General features: G+C 39.1%; 1 protein-coding gene across 1 annotated transcript; it reads right to left on the bottom strand.

Annotated features, from left to right (window-relative positions):
- Positions 1–50: 50 nt before the first annotated feature.
- On the bottom strand, positions 51–20,760 carry lmx1al (LIM homeobox transcription factor 1, alpha-like). Its single transcript, XM_043225839.1, has 9 exons — positions 20,571–20,760; positions 18,156–18,241; positions 17,871–18,054; positions 5,263–5,495; positions 4,988–5,151; positions 4,829–4,906; positions 3,594–3,711; positions 3,369–3,524; positions 51–3,284 (listed from the first exon to the last, which is right to left on the bottom strand). Exons 1-9 carry the CDS (start codon positions 20,612–20,614, stop codon positions 3,127–3,129), a joined length of 1,221 nt encoding a protein of 406 aa, XP_043081774.1. The 5' UTR covers positions 20,615–20,760; the 3' UTR covers positions 51–3,126.
- Positions 20,761–21,459: the final 699 nt, after the last annotated feature.

The raw sequence follows: 21,459 nt of genomic DNA, 5'->3' as shown, positions 1-21,459 counted from the left end.
ATCCCATACTTATCGGAGCACACGAGGGATTAATTACACAGCCAAGCGTCAGCGTTTCAAACGATGAGTTATATTGGAAAAACCGTACACAAAAAAAAAAAAAAAAAACACACATTCACTGAAAGTGATCACGCCGAAAGAAACCGAAAAGACGTACCGTTCAACAGCTGCCACCGCAGCGGTCCTTTAAAAGAAACGTCACACCACTATCCAGTATCACAAAATGCTTCATGAAGGAGCGAGCGGTTGATTCACCGGCGTACTAAAAACTACATTTCAGTTTGTCAGGAGTGTGAAGGTTTTTCAGAAGCGGATGGCGGCCGTTCGTGTGAATCCGCTGTACGTTCTTCCATATAAATAATACATTTCACATATACGGTGTCTCATGCTGCAACACAAATATTCCAATGCTATTGTCGCCGTTAAAAATAGCCAACAAGAACATAGCGAGTTAACAGAAGTGAAGTAAATAACTACACGTATAACAGTTGAGCTAATTACAACAACAGTCATGTGACCAACACGTTCAGTATATTACAATAAAGCACAATTAGCAACATGTTGCCAAGTGTACACGTCCTGTAACATTTAAGGGGTATTTTTTTTTAATACTTTGTGCTATTTTTTTTTTCCTTGTACTAGTAGTACTAGAGATAACGTCATATTTATTATCAACCCTGTGACTGTAAGGCTAACTAACCCTGTAACAGCAGAAACCCTGATTATTTCCTCACCTCGGTTTGGAGATATAGAGCATCACAGCACATTCCTACATTTTACCTGATGCCTGACCATCGAAAGCGGTGTTTCTCAACTCTGGACGTTTTGAACGTCTCTTTTATCTGACTCGACCCATGTCAGGTCCTGAAGTTTCTTCTAATGAGCTCATGAGTTAAATCAGGTGTGTCCGATTAAAGGAGACACCCAAAATGTGCAGTGCCCAGGACCAGGGTCGAGGAACACCTTATGCAGAAAAATTCAAGGCCTTTGATAGTTTTCACATCTCGCTTTTTATCAGAGGAAATCTACCCTGTGTCCAAAACCTGAAGTTAGAATGAAATAAAATCTGTTGTGGTTTGGTTCCGTCGTATTTCTCCATATTGGTCAAACCTAGCTTTAATCGAGCAGGGATGTGTGTTTTTTGATAGTGTTGACTGAGCACTGTGGTATGTGTGCCTCCTTTCATCTCTGAACCCTGTCGAGACTCCCTCACTGATATTTTCTTTGAGATGTATATTTCAGCTTTGACATTTCATTATTTTGTGGTTTCTTGTTTTTTTTTTGTTGTTGTATATTTTCTCTTTAAATGTGTAATGCACAGTTAAGGCGGCTTGGAAAAGTCCCTGTCTGAAAAACTTAAAATAGTGCTAAATTAAATTTCTTCAGAGAAAATACTTGTAATAGCTGTCGACTTTTTTTTTAAATTTGTGAAAAGTTAAAATTAGTTAAAGGTGCACTCAGTATCCCCCCTCCCCAATTTAAACATTCACACTGAAAAAAACCCACAATAATTTTAAAATAATGTACTAACATGAAGACTCATAAAAGCTATTTTACATTTTCTACATTATTTTGTATTTATATTGCAGCAATTTTATATTAATCTGTTTCAATAACCTTGCTTTTGTGTTTGCGCGATGCTGCATCCGCACCGCTAGGTGTCGCTGTGAGCCCAGGACAAGCGCTATATTAGCTCAACGTACTAAAACTGAGTGCACCTTTAATAAACATTTGTTTCTTTGCCAGAAATATTAATGTAGATTTGACATACGCCAGCATGCTAGACTCTTTTGGTTTTCACGTTAGCTTTAAATAAAAGCTTATTCAAGACGGACATTAAGATGGCAAGGCAGTGATACGAAATTGATTTGGGCTGTTTCTGAAATCACCTCAGTACCCCTTTTACTGTGTGCTGTTTGAGAGGACAGCCATTTGTGATCTACGTTCACCCAGTTTTTCGGCCATTTGTAAACGCAATACGTCTGGCTTCCGGTGTCATTCGCTTCCAGCTGTTTCAGCTGTACAAAACAGTTCGTTTTGTTGCTTGATATTGCAGACCGGTGTGTCTCAACATATAATTGCAATGTATTATCTTAATTATGAAGCGCAAACCGTTTTACTGTTTGCTGCACTTTGCTATTCTTCTCTTTATTTCCCTACAGAGGCTAACGAACCAGAAAATTGAAAAATGAACCAGAAATTTCATTCACAGAAAACTGCTTGCATCCGTGTTGAAATAAATGAGGTGGATAGAGAGCAATGAAGTATTTTTGCGGGTCAGTCTAGAACTGTAACCCCTGCTTCTTCCAGCGAAAACCCAGAAGCATTTTTCGATTGCAAAAAATAAGCTCTGTGGCCAACAAAAGTGTATTATGCCTACATGGCATGATAATCTTCGCAAATGAACACAACTTTTATGAATCTTGAAGGCTAAATACAATCAGCTGAAGTATGAATGTAAAAATATCTTCCCTAAAAATCTGAGTTACCGATTATAAACAACGAGGCCGTGCAAGCAACTATTTGGACCCAAATGTCCCATTTAGCCACTCGTTAACAACTTTTAAAGCTTAAAAAACATTAGTGAGGTATTACGCTTTATTTTATGCTGTGGAATAAAAAAAAATTGCGCTTCTATTAACCACAGACCTCATTTTAGGCATTTCGGTTAAAATCATGTAATAAAAAAAGTTTACTTCGGGACAGTGGAACTGCAAGTGCTAAAATAATGGGGCAAAAATGTCACTACAGTAGTGAATGAGGGGCTAGAGGGTGATTTCAGATAAAGCCTCGATCAGTTTCTCAGCTGTGCAGCGAGCAGAGGGTGAGGTAACACTTACATGAACAGCTGCCCGTTGATGTCTGAGAGAAACAAAGCCAAAAAATAGTGCATATGTATGATATCAAACATGTTTTTCCAGTTAATTCCCATTCTGTCCACATCAAATTGAATTTTTAAGTGTGTGACCCTGTCTTGGATTGGTTGGCTAGAGCTTTATTGGCACGACTAATATATGATTGAGGGATTCGATTAGTTTTGACGATGCAAGACGCCTCCAGTGAGACTCGATCTGCTTGTTGCCCCCTGCAGTGATGGAGGAATGCTTTCGGTAGGTTGAACCAGGGTCATGAGGTAAAGTAGGAGTTTTGCATCGAGTAGAGGCGATCGATGGGATTTCCTATCCGCCCCGCCAGAACTCCAGCCTCGGCGGTCGACAAGAGACAGTCCCCGAGATGACTGAGGCTCCCATCGCTGTCCAAGTCGTGGAAAACTGTCTCTGAGTCTGAAAAGAAGGCGGAGTTCAAAAACAAACGGCAACTCGAAAAAGATAACCGATGCTGGAGTTGATGCGGTGGGAGATGCTTACCGTAGGAGTGCATCTGCTCGGGGCCTAGCTGCGGTGGCGTGAGGCCGTGTCGGAACTGCTCGCTACCGTATATGTTGGGATCCAAAGCCAGCAGTTGTTGACGTGGCAGAGAGGAATAGGAGAGCAGGCCGTCCAGTCCGTGACTGCTAGAGCCATCTGTGGAGAGACGGCACCGAGTTCACAACTCGCATCAAGCCATTTCACACACTCGTGTCCGCGTCTTACCCTCGCTGTCATCGTTACTCTGGCGGCCCCCTCTGCTCGGGCCCCTCCTGGTCCCGCCCATCTGCTCCTGTTCTTGCTGTTGCTGCTGCTGCTGTTGTCTGCGAGCGATCTTCTTCATCTGAACTCACAAAAACAACAGTTTATTGACATCCACTGGTCCTGGAACATCGTTCCCATCTAGTATTACAAAAGTACAAGTGCATGCTTTGAAAGCGCATTCACAATGACAGAGATTAATTTGAATTTAATTTGTAACACTCATGGGTGTTGAATATGCGGCAGACCCCATCTGCCTGACATGCCAGGAAATCCCTAATATGGATAAAGGCATTGAGCCATCCTGCAAGCTTCGAAAGTTTGTGCCTGTCTGTGTGTGTGTGTGTGTTTGTCTGTCTGTCTGTCTACATGTGTGTGTGTGTGTGTGTGTCTGTCTGTCTACATGTGTGTGTGTGTGTGTGTGTCTGTCTGTCTGTCTACATATGTGTGTGTGTGTGTGTCTGTCTGTCTGTCTACATGTGTGTGTGTGTGTGTGTGTGTCTGTGTGTGTGTGTGTGTCTGTCTACATGTGTGTGTGTGTGTGTCTGTCTGTCTGTCTGTCTGTCTACATGTGTGTGTGTGTGTCTGTCTGTCTACATGTGTGTGTGTTTGTCTGTCTGTCTACATGTGTGTGTGTGTGTCTGTCTGTCTGTCTGTCTACATGTGTGTGTGTGTGTCTGTCTGTCTGTCTACATGTGTGTGTGTGTGTCTGTCTGTCTACATGTGTGTGTGTGTGTGTGTGTGTGTGTCTGTCTGTCGGTCTACGTGTGTGTGTGTGTGTGTGTTTGTGTCTGTTTGTCTGTCTGTCTGTCTATCTACGTGTGTGTGTCTGTCTGTCTGTGTGTGTGTCTGTTTGTCTGTCTTGTCTGTCTACATGTGTGTGTGTGTGTGTGTTTGTCTGTCTGTCTGTGTGTGTGTCTGTCTGTCTGTATATGTCTCTCTATGTATGTATGTCTGTCTATTTATGTCTGTCTGTCTGTCTACGTGTGTGTGTGTGTGTGTATGTCTGTCTGTCAAATATACATGAAGTTTTATGCCTTACAGTTAATTTTAACTATATATTAAGCCATGTTCTAAGAATAACAAACACTGAAAACTCATTCTTTTTTTTGTCTGCCTTGGTAAACCACAATGAAATGAAATACAGTGTTTCAAACAGAAAAGTGTTCTGAATTCATCAAAACATGATGCCAGCCTACCTTTGCTCTCTGATTTTGGAACCACACCTGCACGACTCTCACCGTCAGTCCAGTCTCAGCAGCCAGAGTTTCTCTGACCTGCAACAACAATATATGGATGAGATGTACACGCATGCTGTTTCCGCATATAACACACACGAGCGGCCCGTGACAGCTGACCTTTCTGCAGGGTTTGGAAGACACCTCAAAGGAAGCCTTAAAGGCGCGCCGCTGTTGTGTGGTCAGGATGGTACGTGGTCTCTTGGATCTCTTGTGCTCCTTCCCATCATCCCCGGCCTTTCCCCCAACAGAGACGCCACCGCCATCCTCATCCTCACTTTTTACTGCAAAAGGGAATCTGAGCGTTGGCTTAAAGGTGGAGAGAGTAAGTTCTAGACTACATTAACATCTTTTCTGTAATTATACATGACCTTTGGCGAGCTCACTGAGGTTACCTGACTCAGTAGGGGCCGGACTGATGGCAGCCAGCATCTCTCTCTCCTTCTCATAGTCTCCCCGGCAGAGCAGCTGTCCCTCCTTTAGCACAAACTCATCACCTCTCTGCAGCCGACGCTCACACTCGCAGCAGCTGAAGCAGCCCAGGTGGTACACCTGTCCCAGCACACGCATGATGAGCTCCGAGCGGCCGATCGCCTGCAGACAGGCACTGCACTTCCGCACAAACAACCTGACACACACAAACACACACGTGCACGTTACTGACGTGTTTCTAGAAGTTCACTTTATGCAGTGTTTTATCTGTAACACTGGGGGGCAATATTTGATAACAGACTAGACATCACGCAAGCAACTAAACAAAGATGTATCATTTAACCCTTTAAAGTCTGCTGTATTATATTTGATGCACAAGATATGGGCTTACGTTATCTGATTTTTAGCAAGTAATAGGCCTTTTAGTTTAATTTTAAAAACATCCGACATGAGATATTTTAGTGATTTTTATAAACACAATAACTTTTGTGTTCTTTTTAGTAATGTTTCATACTTAACATTTACTAGAACCCACTTAGGTTTAAATACTTTTTTTAAAATAAAAAAATCATGTTAAAATGTATCAAATATAATGCATCAGGCTTTTGAGGAATATATATGTATTATTCTCTCAATCCTCATGGTATTGCACTGCATTCTGTGTTTTGAATCTAAAAGCTTTGATTATAAATACGTACACATATAATAATAGAGTTACAGTTTGTGCATTTATGTAAATAGTTGGCTATACTTAAAAAAAAGAGATAACACTTGAGTATGAACTCCATATTCTCATTCTGTATGAGTATATTATATTTAGGGTTTTTGCTTTTTGGGGGGTATTTAGTATTGCATATGTCACCTGGGAATTGAACCCCTGACCTTGGTGCTGCTGGCCCCATGTGCTATAGTAAATATTTTTAAACCTAAAGAATTTCCAAAATGATTAGCAAATACGGGGATGCACGGGGCAGAAGTGAGCAAATGCATTAAAAAGGACATTTGTCCTGCTACCAGCGCTGAGAATTACCTCTTCCTCCCTTTAAACGCTGTTTTCTTTCTAAATAGCTCATCAGCATCACAATTGTTTTTAATGGCACTCTCGCTCCTCAGTCCCCACCAAACCCCTCGTTTTTTCCCTCCTCTCTCTCCCCTCCCTCGCTGCTTGATATTTTCTGCCAGAATTCCCTGTCCTCCCTCTCTCGCTCCCAGCCTCCCTCCCCAGCTCCGTGAAACTAATAAAGACAGGATTAATTAGATTGTTGTTTAAACAGTGCGATGCCCAGACAGACGCTGTAAACTCATAACCAGGGATTGAGGATAGCATGGGGTTAATCTCTCCTCTCTCTTTTTCACACACTCGAATAAACACACCATACCCACACACACACACACACACACACACATTTACCAGCACCTTTATACGGCCGTGTTCATGTACTCTCATAAATATTGACAGGTACCCACAGACGAACCTGTAGACGCTCATATGGTGTCGATGATAATCTAATCCTTCTGCACATTTAATTAAGCCAAAGCAACAGTCACAATTCACCCAAAATGTGACATAAACCAGTGTGACGTTACTGTCTCACACCTGAACCGGACAACATTTGTTTTGTTGTTGCTAGGATATTCTACTGTCCCAAGACAAAAGTCCCATGATATTGTGGTCTCGGGACCTCCCTTCAATGTCAACTAGGTGAAAACGTATGTATGTATCACGATGCAGGACAAGCTATTATTTAAAGCAATAGTTCAATCAAATTGAAATTGCTGACAGGAGTTATTCCTTTAATACTCACGATTAAGGGTTTGTTTAGATCCCTTATCCTATATTTAAGCATTAAGAGCAGGGATATCTGCATTAGCGGTGACCACTAATGACATTAAAACACATGCGCAAATAAAAGCGTACGTTTGATAAACACAAAGCATTTTGGAGGTGAGGAATAGATGAAATGAACGTTTGAAGGATAACACAGACTTCATGACAGTTGCAGAGACGGATGGCAGGAGTTCTGGTGTGTGTGTGTGTGTGTGTGTGTGTGTGTGTGTGTTTGAGGAGTTGCAGGAGATGAAGGTGTCATATCAGAAATCTGCTGAAGGGAGAGGCAGCCAGGTCCACACATTATAGCCTCTAATCTGCACGGATGTGATGATCCTGTCCGAAACGCAGCTGCTATGGCTAATCTGTCTCAATCCATCTGCCAAAAATGCCAAATTACCCAAATCACCACCTACTACACCCAGATCAAAGCAGACCAACTCTAAAAAACCCTCAGCAAAACTCATACAGAAACTGACTCCAAGAGTGAGTCTCTTGAAACGTGTCATATTTCACCTCAAAACTCACGTTTTTCTTAATTACGTACTGTATGTCTTAAAGACAATGAAGTCTTTTTTTGGCTTTTATTTTTTTAGCTAATATTTCAAATAATTTATTCCCAATTCTCTGTAAAATAATGCCAAAAAAGTTGTATTCCCATTACAATCACATGAGAAAAAAATGACGAGGAGCTATAAATCATAGTTGCATCCGAATAAAAATGACTGAAATTAATGCCAATGATTACACTTGAAACGAAATTAACTTTGACTCTAAATATTCAGTTACGACAGCAATTGACTCAATTAAATGTGAAATTTTGAAGTAGAAAAAATAAATTGTATTGTCTATAACACATGCAACTTTGTTTACAATGTAAAAAAAAATTAATTGTGAGGTCAAATTGTCATGATAATATTATCACTGTGTAAAAACACTTTACTGGTCATAAAGTAGGCTCCATTTTCTTTATGCAAAATAGAATTTCTTGATTTTTTAATATTGATTTTGAGGTGAAATGTAACTTGAAAATCACCAAGTCTTGACATGGACCCACAAACTCTGCAAACAGACTCATTAAACATGACAGTTATAGAAATAACACCACATTTTGTACTTAAACATACCACAGACCTAAAAGTTAATTTAGGATAAAACTATCTTGGGGAGAAATTATGATTGCGGGAAGGCAATCACACACTTTGAATGTACAAACTGTGTTCATAATGTCAATTCAATAAAGTTTTACATGAATCTATAGCCAAATCATAATGTGGGGGCCTGATCCATGCATGAACACATAATTTTACATAATCAAACACTTACTGTCATAGTTGCGAGGTTTGTCTCGCAGACTTCGTGCATCTTTGTATATATATGGAGGCAGTATGTAAATCATACATGTACACATAATTGCAAGGGTTGGTGCGTGCGTGTGTGTGTGTGTGTTTGTGTGTATGAGCGAGAGAGAGAGAAAGAGAGCGGATATTGCTGTGAGGGAAGGTGGCTCAGAGCCAGGGTTCAGTAATCACATCATCTTCTTTTATTAAATCTCACTGCACTGCTTCTGCGTTATTAAAATCTCCCAGCATTCCCCACAACCCACTCCCGCCGCCCCCTCCCCCCCGACACACCAATATTCACAATGATGAAATATGAGAAAACCAACAGGTAGCTGATAAAAATGTACACATCAGACCACTCGCACGCAAAAGAGAAAGCACAGGTGAGCAGCTAAACCGTTCAGCACTGACACACATTATAGTGCCCCAATCATGTCATAGATGCACACTTCGAAGAGTACTTGCTAAAAAATGGGCTTTTTGCTCTTAGCATGCAAACGGTGCTATGCACAACAATCCCGTAATGAGAGTCGAGTAGTGGCATGCGTACTTTAATTGTCTAATCATGTTTGATTGCACTGAGACACATCATAACTTTTGTGTTTATGTTAATGAAACAACTAATAGTGTCATTGTACACTATAAAACACTCTCTACTGAATTCAGTTATAATTTACGGATCGCTAGTCTTATGAAGAGCACTTCAACAGGGTTATTAGAAAGTTTACTGTATATCAAAGTGGCGATAAAGTTAGAATGGCATTTCTTATGATGCCTTGTAGCGTATTAATGAGATTCAGTATTTTTAGATGATCGTGTAAAAATCATGGGTGGAAAATAACGGTAACGATTTGATTTTGTTAACATTAGTTAAAGGGATAGTTAACGCCAAAATGAAAATGAACCCATGATTTATTCACCCTCAGGCCGTGACTTCCAGTCATTTACATCGCAGTCAAAGTTTTACTACAAAAAAAGTCCTGGCTAGGGACAAGCTTTTTTGATGGCTGTGAATGAAGCCCTGAAAGTGCATGCATCAATCATAAAAAGTAATAAATACCCATATTTATATTTAAAGGATAGATGCACTTTTTGAGTATCAGAATTTCTTGACCCCTATTCACTGCCATTATTAAGCTTAGAAAAACCAGGACACTGTTTAATATAACTGTGATTGTATTCGTCTGAAAGAAGAAAGTCACTATGTGAATCAAGGGGTAATGTTCGTTTCTTATTATTAATTTCACCATAAATTCACCATATTAATTTCATAGACCTGATCTAGGAACTAACAGTTTTGGAAATATTTACTAACATAAGCAATGATTTATAAATACTGTAACACATATATTGCTCATTGATAATGTTAGTAAATGCATTAATTTGTAAAGTGTTACCAAAATGAATTCGTTATAACAGTATGATTTACTAATTACTATAATTCCTCATAAATTTACTGTTTTTTGTTCTGGATTTGTACCAATAGAACAGAGAAATGTTCATATAATATCTGATCCTATAATGGCCCAATCATTCTGGATGCAGATAAATGAATACAAACTACTTTGTTTCTCAGTACATCTTCATGAATGACTCTGCCTTGCAATGCCCTGGCAATGCCGTAAAACTCCTTGCCAGGTAACCAAAAATATACTTACATTGTCTAAATTATTAAAATTATAAGCTTCAAAATATATAAAAAAGCACATAGTTAACAAAATGGTTCTATCAAGCTTTTAATTTAGTCTCACCGTCATGTTTTTTCAAACCTGTATTTTCTGTTGAAAATAAAAATCAACTAGTTTTGCTTTTATAATGAATGTCAGTGGGGTCCCATAACAACGAATGAAAAAACAGTTTTTTTTGTTCCTGTAAGAATTTGTACAATCTCAATTTCTCCACTGATGTGTCATTCCTCAAAATACTAGAAAATCCTTGGTAATTCTTTGTAATTTGCTAGCGACTTGTCAACAGAGCAAAGGTTTGTAGGAAATCCTGATTCTGACAGTCGATATGTCGTAGAATACGATGGGCGCCATAATATCCCATCTTACGCAGAGTTTTTCACACTTATTTTGGTGAAGAATATGCACTATCTGTGTGCTGATGTGCTCGTTGTGATGCGTTCGCCAACTGACAGCATAACCTGTCCATACGTTACAAAATCACACGTCAGGCTCCTGCATCCCTCGTGCGTGTGCGAGATACTCAAGGGTTCAGGGACCGACAGGATCGATGTGTTGAGTTGTGTGAGGCGAGAGTGAGTCTGCGAGTGTGTGTATGTGTGTGTTCGGATAAAACAGCTAATCCCCAGGCCACCAGAACGCAATATCCTGTCAGCCAGATTCTCATTTCCTGTCTCTCTGTGGCAAGGCGAGAAAAAAAAAAAGACGCGTAGAGGGGGGACGGGGGATTCGTTGCCCCAGAAACAGAAGATACGGCAGCCCTGTTTGAGGATATCTATGGCATTCTTCCTATCTCTCCCTCTCCCGCTTTCATTTTTTGCCGTTCTTCTTTTATTATCTCAGATTTAATAAAGCCAAGGCGAGCAGCTTGTTCTGCCATGAAACATTTATTAGCCGTCTGTAATGAAATTGTTGTGCGGGAGGCGAGGTGATGGAGACTCATCACACATTATGCAAAAACAGTGGCAATATCACAAGAGGAGACACCTCGAGCTCATCTCTCCTCTTCCTCTGTCATCTTCCTCTCTGCACCTCTGTTTGTCACCTCCATGGCCTTCTGACACCGCCTGAGCTCTCTCTTCCTCTATGATTGCCTGATATGTATACACTCTGAAAAATAAAGGTTCTTTATTGGCTTCCGAGGTTCCATTAAGAACTTTTAACATTCATGGAATCGTTCCATTCCAAAACGGTTCTTTATAGTGGACAAAGTTCTTTAGAGAGTTGACCTTTCACTGGGTTCTTTGAGGAACCCAAAATGGTTCTTCTATGGCACTGCTGGGAAAACCCATTATTAAGGCTTATTAGTAATGTCTTCTTTACTGAATTACCGTGTTTTGTTTTTCTTGGTTTGAACTACCACAATGTGTTCATGTGCTTATCTGAAGTACCATGTAAACATATTCACCAAAGGACAACACACGCCAGGTTATGTGTTTAAAACTAAAACTGCGCTCCAAATGATGCCATAGAACAACTATTTTTGATTCCCCAAAGAGCGTTTCGATTCCTTTTTTTTTTCCTTTTTAAAAAAACGGTTCACTCAAAAATGAACATTTCGCCATCATTTACACACTCTCATGTCAGAAAGAAACTCATACAGGTTTGGAATGACATGAGAGTGCGTAAATGATGACAAAATATTTGTTTTTGGGGGGAACTATTGCTTAAAAAATATGTTTTCGTAATATGAAGAACATTTTGAACAAAGTTTTGTCGAATAGGAAGATTCATGCAACCATCAATGCCAATAAAGCAACTTCAAAAATAAATATCTTGACCTCAAACGGTACCAAACAAACTGACCAACCAAAAGTATTCATGCTCATGCACGTTTTGAAGAAAAACCCAGATTTACACAAAAGAGATAGCTTCAATCGATTGTTACTTTACTGAATTTAAGTACAGCATGAATGATAAAACTAATGGCTTCAGCTAGCACTATATTGACGATCCTAGGTACGGCAGCGTCCCACACCAGAGCCCATGTGTCATATTCCTGTCTGACAGTGCAGCAACTCTCTAACCACAACACAGCTTGTAGTCATGTCTAAGAACATAATTAGCAGCGTTCCCAATCAAGACCCTTCCACCCCCTCCCCGTTCCCACAGACACAAAGAGACAGCGAGCAGAGAGATGATTAAGCGAAAATGTGGGATAAATGGAGAGATAAACTGATTGGTGTCATCACGGCTATAAATCTCAACAAGTAGGAAATGAAGTTTGGAACAGAAATATTATTAGAAATCAGACAGTGATGGACGAGCTGGAGGAGAGATGCACGGGGAGGGAGAAGAAAGACCGAGCGAAAAAAAGGTGAAGATTTCGGTAACCATCGACTGAAGTGCTCATAATAATGACTCCGACTGAAGATTTCGGTGGAATGGTGTTACTGTAAATGACTGACATGGAAAAATGTAATATTTTGTTGTTGATGAGAGTAAATTAGATTGCATTCAAAGGAATATGTTGGGTTTAATGCAAGGTGAAATCTGTTGACGGGAAATTATTTGTCCTTTATGTAAAGGCAAAATAATGTTGAGACGCTTACAGTCTGCTTGTTAAGTCTTGATGTGTCAAATCAAAAGCTCAGTGGCTGTTTATAACGGTAAGCTGGAAAAGAGAAATCACTGTCTGGCCAGCTAATATAGTGGTCAAGATCTTTCAATACTGTAGCATTCAATTAGTCTATATTAGCAATTTTTGTTCTTTGATTTTGGGATCTAATCTACTGGGTCATTTGGATCTGGTGAATAATGTGGAGGTTATAATAATAGTAATAATAATAATGAAGTTATTCTATTAAAACCGTATATATATATATATATATATATATATATATATATATATATATATATATATATATATATATATATATATTTTTTGAGCTGATTTTGTTACTGTTTAAGTTTTTAGGTGTTAATGTTGCTGTGAATGTAAATATGAGAATATTTTAACATTTATTCATTTCCCCCTTACTGTAACCTAGATTTCTGCTTTTCTTTTTTAAACGGCGGGACAACTGAAAACTATTTTCAGCGTTAATCAGCATTACGCCACAAATGTTGTCAAATATGCTTGACTGAATCAAAATATTCTGGATTCAGAATTCATCTGAATCCATATTCAATTCAATCTATTCTGATAGTATCAAGCGTCAACTTTGTCTCAAATGTTTAATCTCAAATTCAAAATAAATGTTTTAGTTTATGTATATTTATTATTATAAATACGTAAATACACACACATGCATTTATATATTTAAGAAAAAATAACAATTATATATATATATATATATTAAACATATTTAAATATATGTACACATAAATAGATTTTTTTGTGTATTTACATTATATATATATATATATATATATATATATATATATATATACATACACAGAACACACATACATTATGTAAAAAAAAAACTTATTTTGGATGCAATTAATCTTTTGACAGCACTATAAAAATTAAAATAGAATATAGAAAGCTATGACTTTTGATTACAGACTTTGATATTTTGACCTCTTCTAAAAGACACACGCTATAATCGTGTCTTCTCTAATTCTCTTCTCAGGAGCAAAGTCTGAGAAGCATGAGACTTTAGCCAAAATCTTAATTTGCTGTCTAGGAGAAACGAGCGAGATATTAAAGAGCTCTCATTTGTAATTTTTTGTTCGTACTAGCATCTCTTTACACACTGGGGGCTGTTTTCTTTCTGTTTCCCACCCCACAGAGTGATCTATTAAACTTGGGGCATCTTAAATATCCGCTCCCCTGTCTCCGCTCTGATAGGCCTCCGAGACCCTCGCTAGTCTAATTTTCTGCCAGGGATCCAGGCACCATACCCTGGGGCTGAGAGCCTTTATTGGTCTGGGACTGGTTTCACTAGACTGGGCTGCGCGGTTATCTGATGGCTGTTCGTGTCAAAGTCAGCCAGGAAGACAGTGATGGAGACAATTTGACCATTTCAGGGATGGTAGCAAATGTTTGCAGTTTTTGTCATTTTTGAATAAGGCTTTGCGTTTGGTTTCGGTTAAACGAATGAGTGTTGTTTGATTAAAAAATTAGTGGTAGACGAAAGCCAGATTTCTGATGACGAGAACATAAGGAATCGTCTTACAGCTGTGATCTTAAAGCTGATGCTGTTAGCGTGTCCGATGTCTTTATTTCAAGTGAAAAATATCTGCTGCCGGTAATGTTTCACTAAAATGTATTAACATTATAGTGTAAATATCTGACTTTCATTCATTTTTTCCACGAGATCACAGAGTTCTGGCTTCTTGCCGAAACTCGACGGAGTCAGTTATTTACATTATATACATTTTTTTTTTAAATATAGGAATATTTTTTGATACAAAAACTCATGGATCTGCCTCAGAGGACACGTGATAACTCCTCCCGAAGGCGTATAGGTTAGTTTCACGAAGAAAGTCATATACACCTGGTAAAATATGGGGTCATTTTAATTTTTGGGTGAACTATTCCTTTAATGTAAACTAATGCATTCTTAATATTTAATTAAACAATAATCCAAATTTCATAACTTCTAGATTACAGAATTCTTTTTTTAGCTGATGCATGACAGAATCATTTTAGTCCGTTTAGCTCCGATTAACACCTTTCCTTTTTTTGTTTTTAAATACTTCACTTGATTCATGCATTACAGTATAGAAGAAAAGAGCTGTTGCTACTTCCATTTAATCGTGACTTTGATATGCGATTAAAAAACTGCCCTACATGGAAAAAAAAGTCCTTGTACTACGTCTTTATTTCTCTCTGAATACGCTGTTTTACTTGGAAACACGTCATAATATGAAACTAAAACGGGATGCGAACGGCATTTCATGCTGACTTTAAGCACGCTCTTAAAAAGGTCATTGATGGATTTATTTAAATGTACTTCATACCAAGCCGAAATAGTGGTCCTTTTTAAAAATGGAGGAACAAAAAAAGGTTCCACTGTGCAAACCTTTATTTTTATGAGTGTGGTTGTTTCTACCTCACCCGAATTTTACAAATGAATTTTGCTGGTCTAATGATTCGGTTATTCAAAATAATATTTTCTCATTTAATGTAATGTTTGTCCACATTTCCCCGCTTTCACAACAGAATGTCAGCTCAAGACTGTGCTTTTTTTCTCTCCTCAAATTCCATTTATTTTGCACCATCAAAGATTCCTTCGCACCCCAGAAATGGAGCGCACACCTGCTGCAGAGGGAGCATTGGTAAAGGTTCGGGAGCGATGGGTGCTGACGGACAGGCAGAGAGAACACAAGGAGATATTGTTGTGGATTCACTCAAGGTCACCCACACAACAGTGTGCCAAGTCTCCTCCATAAATACACCACATACCATGCCGCAGCCTCAATATTAACAAATACTGTCTGCAACTGACGCGTTTCCATTTAAGCGCAAACAAAAACGCTTATACGTTTCTTACTTTCCGTACTTACTGAATGAGAAGAGCTTAAATCTCCACCATATAGTAAAAAGCTGAAACGATAAATAATAAAAATGATAGCAAAATGATAATAATACAAACTGACCAAGCTCCAGCTTGCTCTGATCCCAGAACAGCCGTCTCATTTGTAATCGTTGATCACTTTTACTCTCGTTACGACATCCTCGCTGCAAGCACCTAGGCAAAACAATTATCAAATCTACAGTCCCATTTTTCTTCAACGGTGTGAAGAAAAGCAGTTAGTATGGTAATTTCATACCCCGAAACGGTCCTGGATCTCAGGTGATCTATCTTTCCGGGAACATATATAGAATTATTTTATATTCCCTCTGGGAATTCTTCCTGCTAACTTTTCTATCCTCTTTTATTCTTTCCTGTCCGTCTCATTCCTTTCAGTTTGGCTTCCAGATGTCAGCAACAGAGGGAGTGTCCACGGCGCTCAACGGTGTCTGACACTTCTCACAACAGCGATAACAGGCCACAAAATTGTCCTTCAACTGTCCGAACTCCTGCTGATGTCACTGGGAAATTATGGTTTCTCAGAAACTCCCGCTGACCCGAACTGATAGAGAATGATTCATCCGAGAACCGGCAGCTAAAAGGATAGTTCACACCAAATCGTCGGTTCTGACGATTTACCCATACCTGTTTTGTTTTGTTTTTTGTTCTTCAAATTAGTTTGGGGCTTGGAATTAGATAAGGGTGAGTAAACAATAATCCATTTACTATCAGACTGATGGCTCGATCGGAAGCTTTATGCTGACGTATGTGTAAAATCAGAGTGAAATGGGTGGCGTAGACCTAAAATAAACCAATTAAAAGGACAATTTAAAGCATAAATCTATTTTATTTTATATTTTATCAGCAATCAAAAGTATCTTTGGCATTGCTGCTTATGCTTATTTAGTCTTATCAGCTAATTAGCCCAGGAGATATTGAGGCTAGTGTTGTCAAACGATTAATCACAATTAATCTCAATCTCGATATATGTACGTGTACTGTGTATATTTATTATGTATATATAAATACACACATTATATGTTTAGAAAATATTTACATGTGCATATTCATATAATTTATATACATATATATATATATATATATATATATATATATATATATATATATATATATATATATATATATATATATATATATATAAAAAAAACAAACAAAAACAAAATATTTTATTTTGGACGCAATTAATCATGATTAATTGTTTGACACCACTAATATTTACTAAATATTCCCCGCTAAAAACTCTTCTCGCAGATATGTCATATAAGGCAAAGATGAGAGTTATACTCATGGTAGGATTTGTTTGGAAAACATGTAATGCACATGTAATGAAATATACAAAAGTGCAGGGTTTATATAAAAAACGAACTTTCTGAAAATCAGATTGGATTCATTCGGAGTTACAAAACGTACCTAATAATGACAGAATTGCTTTTTAAGATTGATGTCTATGAGAAACAGATCTAAATCTACACATACATTAAATAAACCTACAGTCACCGATATTCATCTGCATATTCTATCAGTAATTGACCCTTTGCAAAGACCCGCGGCCGTCCCTTGGTTACTGTTGCCATGTCCGACAAGCCATGACACTCTCAAACCGGCATCATGCTCTCAGAAGAAAAAAATATACTATGCGGAGCGAAGAGAAACCTGGTGGCACGCCGACAGACAAGACAGAGTAGGGTGCTTCTGGTATAAAACTAAATCTCAGCTCTCAGTCACTTATTAAGAAATTCAATTCAAGCGGCATGCAAACCGACCATCCGTTCTCCTTATTACTAGTTATAGCACAAAACAAACATAAATGAACACCAGAAAGTATCTTGCTTCAACCACAAAAAGACGCCAATACACCATCGTTCAACTTCAAGACTGCAGATGTTAATCTACTCTACAGTCTGGATTGTTTTGCCAGATTCTGTTATGAATGGACACTTTATTTTAAGGTGTCCCCGTTACAGTGTAATTATGCATTTAAGCACTGAGCAATATCAATTAACATGCACGTGGATTACTTGGTTAGCAATGCAAAATGTGTGGTTATTATAACAATAAGTACACGTAACCTGTGCAAAGACACCTTCGAATAAAGTGTCACCAAACAAAGTGTAACCGGAGTCCCTTATATTCCACAAAAGAGCATCAGCATGATCAGAAGATCAACACACCCGTTTTGCAGAGAGATTGTGGGAATGCGGGATGGAGCGCATACAGACGGACTCTTACTTCTCGTAATCGTGCTTGCAGTAGAGCAAGCGGTCGCGACAGTAGCAGGTCCCGCTCAGCGCGCTGCGACACACCGCGCACTTGACGCACGTCTCGTGCCAGGACAGCTCATTGACGCGCAGCAGGAAGCGGTCCGCGATGGGAGACTCGCACCCCGCGCACACCTCACCTCCTCCCACGTGCTCTGGAGAACAGAACAGGTGTCAGCCGACGGGACACGCGCACAAGCGCTCGCGCTAATACGGAAAGATTGAGAATTGATAAAACGAGGGATAGGGGTCTCACCGTAAGGCGTGGCGGAGGGGGCCTGCTGAAGACATGATTGGTTTTCTTCCGTTTTCATCCCGTTCCTTCCTTCTTTGGAGTGCTGACTGAAAAAAACAACAACACGACAGAGGCTCACGCGCACAGAAGGCAACGCGCGGAACTACTGCGAGCCGCTTGGAAACGCATTGCATTTACGTTGAACGGTTCATTAGTAAAAGCCAAAATGGTAAAATGTTAATTAAAAAAAGACTAACGCGGAACATCACAGGCCTATTTTTAAAATAACTGTAAAATTCTGTAAATTATGTTTTATGAGTAAAAAATGTCTTATGGGGCTTATGGGAAAAAAGGGTGTTCCCAGAATTCCGTTCAAGAAGCATGCATTTGTTTACAGAGCTATAAACAGAGCTATATTAATTTTGTTATTATATGTTACGTTTCAAAACGCATTATACGTAGTTTAATTCACGCAGTATTTTAATCCAGTGTTTAGCATCCAATGTGTTTCGTGTAAGTGTCTTTATTGCTGCCAGTTTTTGTTGAACTTAAGCCGCCGTTTTTTTCATTAGGTTTTCCAAAACACACACACAAAAAAAAATATCCGAATGGGTCAAACTTGTCGGTATACTGATACGACGCGTTTTAACGACACGTAAAGTCAAAAACAGCGGGCTACGATACAGGCCCGCGTGTAATCTCGTAATGCTTGGAAAAATGTCAAGTTCTGCGTCGACGCTGCCAAGTTTTATATTCTACCGTGAATGTAACATTCAGCCGTTTACAGTGTAGCCCAGTCCTCACACGCTCTCTCTCGTCGTCTACATGCTTGAAGAAAGACGCGACTTCTTTTATTTCACCTCGCTCTCTAAAGGGGGAAGACCCAGCGGGGCTGGATGTGTTCCGCGCGCGCTCAGGAAGCAGCTCGCGCAGGTGAACTGTCCGGTCTGAAGCGCGCGGCTTCGGGAGGTCCCGTTTCCGCTCACCAACGCCTCGGTAAAACGAAACGGCAAAAACAAAAACATCAAAGCCAACGCAGCCGCAGTCAGATTTGAAACAGGAAGCCCGTTTCCTCAAAAATAATAACGGATGACGGTTGTGATTATTGTAATGTAGAATAACAGAAGCTTTCGCAATAAATATGTAAGTGAGGCTATTTAAGATTGATACTGTTTGGCAGTTTGGTTTATTTGGAAAAGAGGAAATCAAAATTTTCATTTGTATTTTATTACCTACTTTCCTTTTACAATAGCTTTTTTTTTTTTTTTTTTTTTTTTTTTTTTTTACAACCCAGGCCATTATTTTTTCCTGGTGGCTAAATTATTAGGCTATTATATATATATATATATATATATATATGCTTATCAAATTTAAGTTGCATTTTAAATATTTTTTCCTAAATAGCAAAAGTCACACACTGCATGCACGCACACTCTTTCCTCGTTATTAATGCAATTAATTGCACGAGTCGATTATTAAAAATACAGGAGCTAATAACGGCGCATCATCAGTCTCAATAATGTGGAGGCGCGAGCATTTTACGTGCATATTTTTACATTTATTCATTTGTTTATTTTCGAAGCTATACCCGCCTATTTTAATACTGTCTGTTAAACGTACGTGGGCTACAATATACGGCCCAAATGTCGTCTCATAAAGGGAATTGCCTAATTATAATCGCGGCTGATCTAGATCAACGTTTAGGTGGAAGAAGAAACAAGTGTTTAAGTAAGAAGTAAAATACGAAAATGATGCCATCGACGAGTTGATGTGCGTTCATTTGTGTTTCTAGTAAAGTTTAGTGTTCATTTTAATTTGAAGATGCACGGGTTTTCAGTGTTCTGCGATGCGACGTGATATAAAGCGCAAACCTGAATATAAACCGCGTTATTCATTTAAGGCCGTGCGAAAAATCTGCGGCGCTTTCGTTTCGTGACGCCAACTTCATCCCAATCGTTCACAGAACATTTATAAACTTAGCTGCAGAAACGGGTTCCCGTGAAAACGCCGCACTCGAGTTAACTCGTTTTAACATTTTATATTTCATGCACAAATAGCTTACACGCTTTCCTCAAAATGCATTTTTTTTTTGGTAAACGTTACTCACGTTTAAAATTTAAATCACGGACGCCCCCCGCAAATTTTTTCCTATCATCTGGATTAAGCTGAACTCACGCAACACAGGCTCAGGCTTTACCAGCTGCGGACCTTTTAAAGCACCAGACCTGAACAGGCTACGCCGGACGAAAATAAACCAATGCAGAAATAAACGCAACGACACCGGCGAGGCAAAACTTCGCATTTCTGCGTAACTTCACAGCAGACAACGCGGCGGCTGACGTTCACGAGAAATTATCACGCGTGATTTTTTTCTAAACGGTGCGCAGTGAAAAGTTCGAGTATTGTCATGGGTGACAGCGGGTGATGCTCGCTTACCTGGTGCTAAAACACACTCCTCCTGAGATTTCTGTTGGTAACATCAAAATACCTTTGAAGAAGAGGACGGGCACCGATGCTCCACGAGCCGAACTTTAGTGTTATAGTCCAAAATGCGCGCGGTGGCGCAGAAGCATTGCCAGACTCTGTGTGTGTGTGTGTGTGTGTGTGTGAGAGAGAGATGTTCAGGCGCGCGCTTTATTTGATGAAGACACGGGCTGCGCGCGCACAATAAATGACTGCTGGAGGAGGGAAACATCAAGGAGGGGTGCAAGATGATAAAAAAAAAAAAAAAAAAAAAAGCCTTATACAGTATCTCGTCCGTTTTTTTTTCTGGCTGATATGCCGTTTTAAACAAATAGGTTGACACGTTCCTGATAGCTGTCACAGAGTATAGCCCATATAATAATCTCGGACTTTAGATAAAGATTATTAGATTTGAGATGAAAGACATACTGGGAACGTAGGCTTATATTGGTTTGTAAGCTGCGAGAAGTTAATGATTGTTAAAGATGAACCGTAGCTTGAAATCAGACACCATTCGGGATAATGTGCATTAGGTTAAAAATCGCATATATAATCAACTGAATAATTTGTACTTGTAGCCTTGTAAACCTAACCTTTATAAACAATTATATATGATTTACACACACATAAAAAAAAATTAGCAGGGCGTATGAATTTGTAATATAGCCATATCACGAGCTACGGTGAAACACTACTGACTTCATACAGGTCTATGTCAAAACTGTGTCTAATACGGACGTTCGGGGGTAATGAATGTGTAATTAATACGCCCAATTAAGATATAAAAGGTTCTAACTCGAAATAGCCGCCAAATGCAATGAATGCGCATCGCGTCCGCCATCTAGCGGCCGAACGGCGCGAC

This window comes from Puntigrus tetrazona, chromosome 3, assembly GCF_018831695.1.
Source record: "Puntigrus tetrazona isolate hp1 chromosome 3, ASM1883169v1, whole genome shotgun sequence".
In the NCBI taxonomy this organism is placed as follows: Eukaryota; Metazoa; Chordata; class Actinopteri; order Cypriniformes; family Cyprinidae; genus Puntigrus; species Puntigrus tetrazona.
The sequence above is the reverse complement of the archived record's forward strand: the minus strand, read 5'-3'. Positions and strand labels throughout refer to the sequence as shown.

What these genes read in the sequence shown, in the direction of transcription:
- lmx1al (XM_043225839.1), bottom strand. Translation starts at nt 20,614, where the DNA reads ATGTTACCAACAGAAATCTCAGGAGGAGTGTGTTTTAGCACCAG. An exon ending in CCCCTCCGCCACGCCTTACG is followed by an intron (nt 18,055 to 18,155) that starts GTGAGACCCCTA and finishes TCTGTTCTCCAG; the next exon opens with AGCACGTGGGAGGAGGTGAG. An exon ending in CTTCCAAACCCTGCAGAAAG is followed by an intron (nt 4,907 to 4,987) that starts GTCAGCTGTCAC and finishes TTGTTGTTGCAG; the next exon opens with GTCAGAGAAACTCTGGCTGC.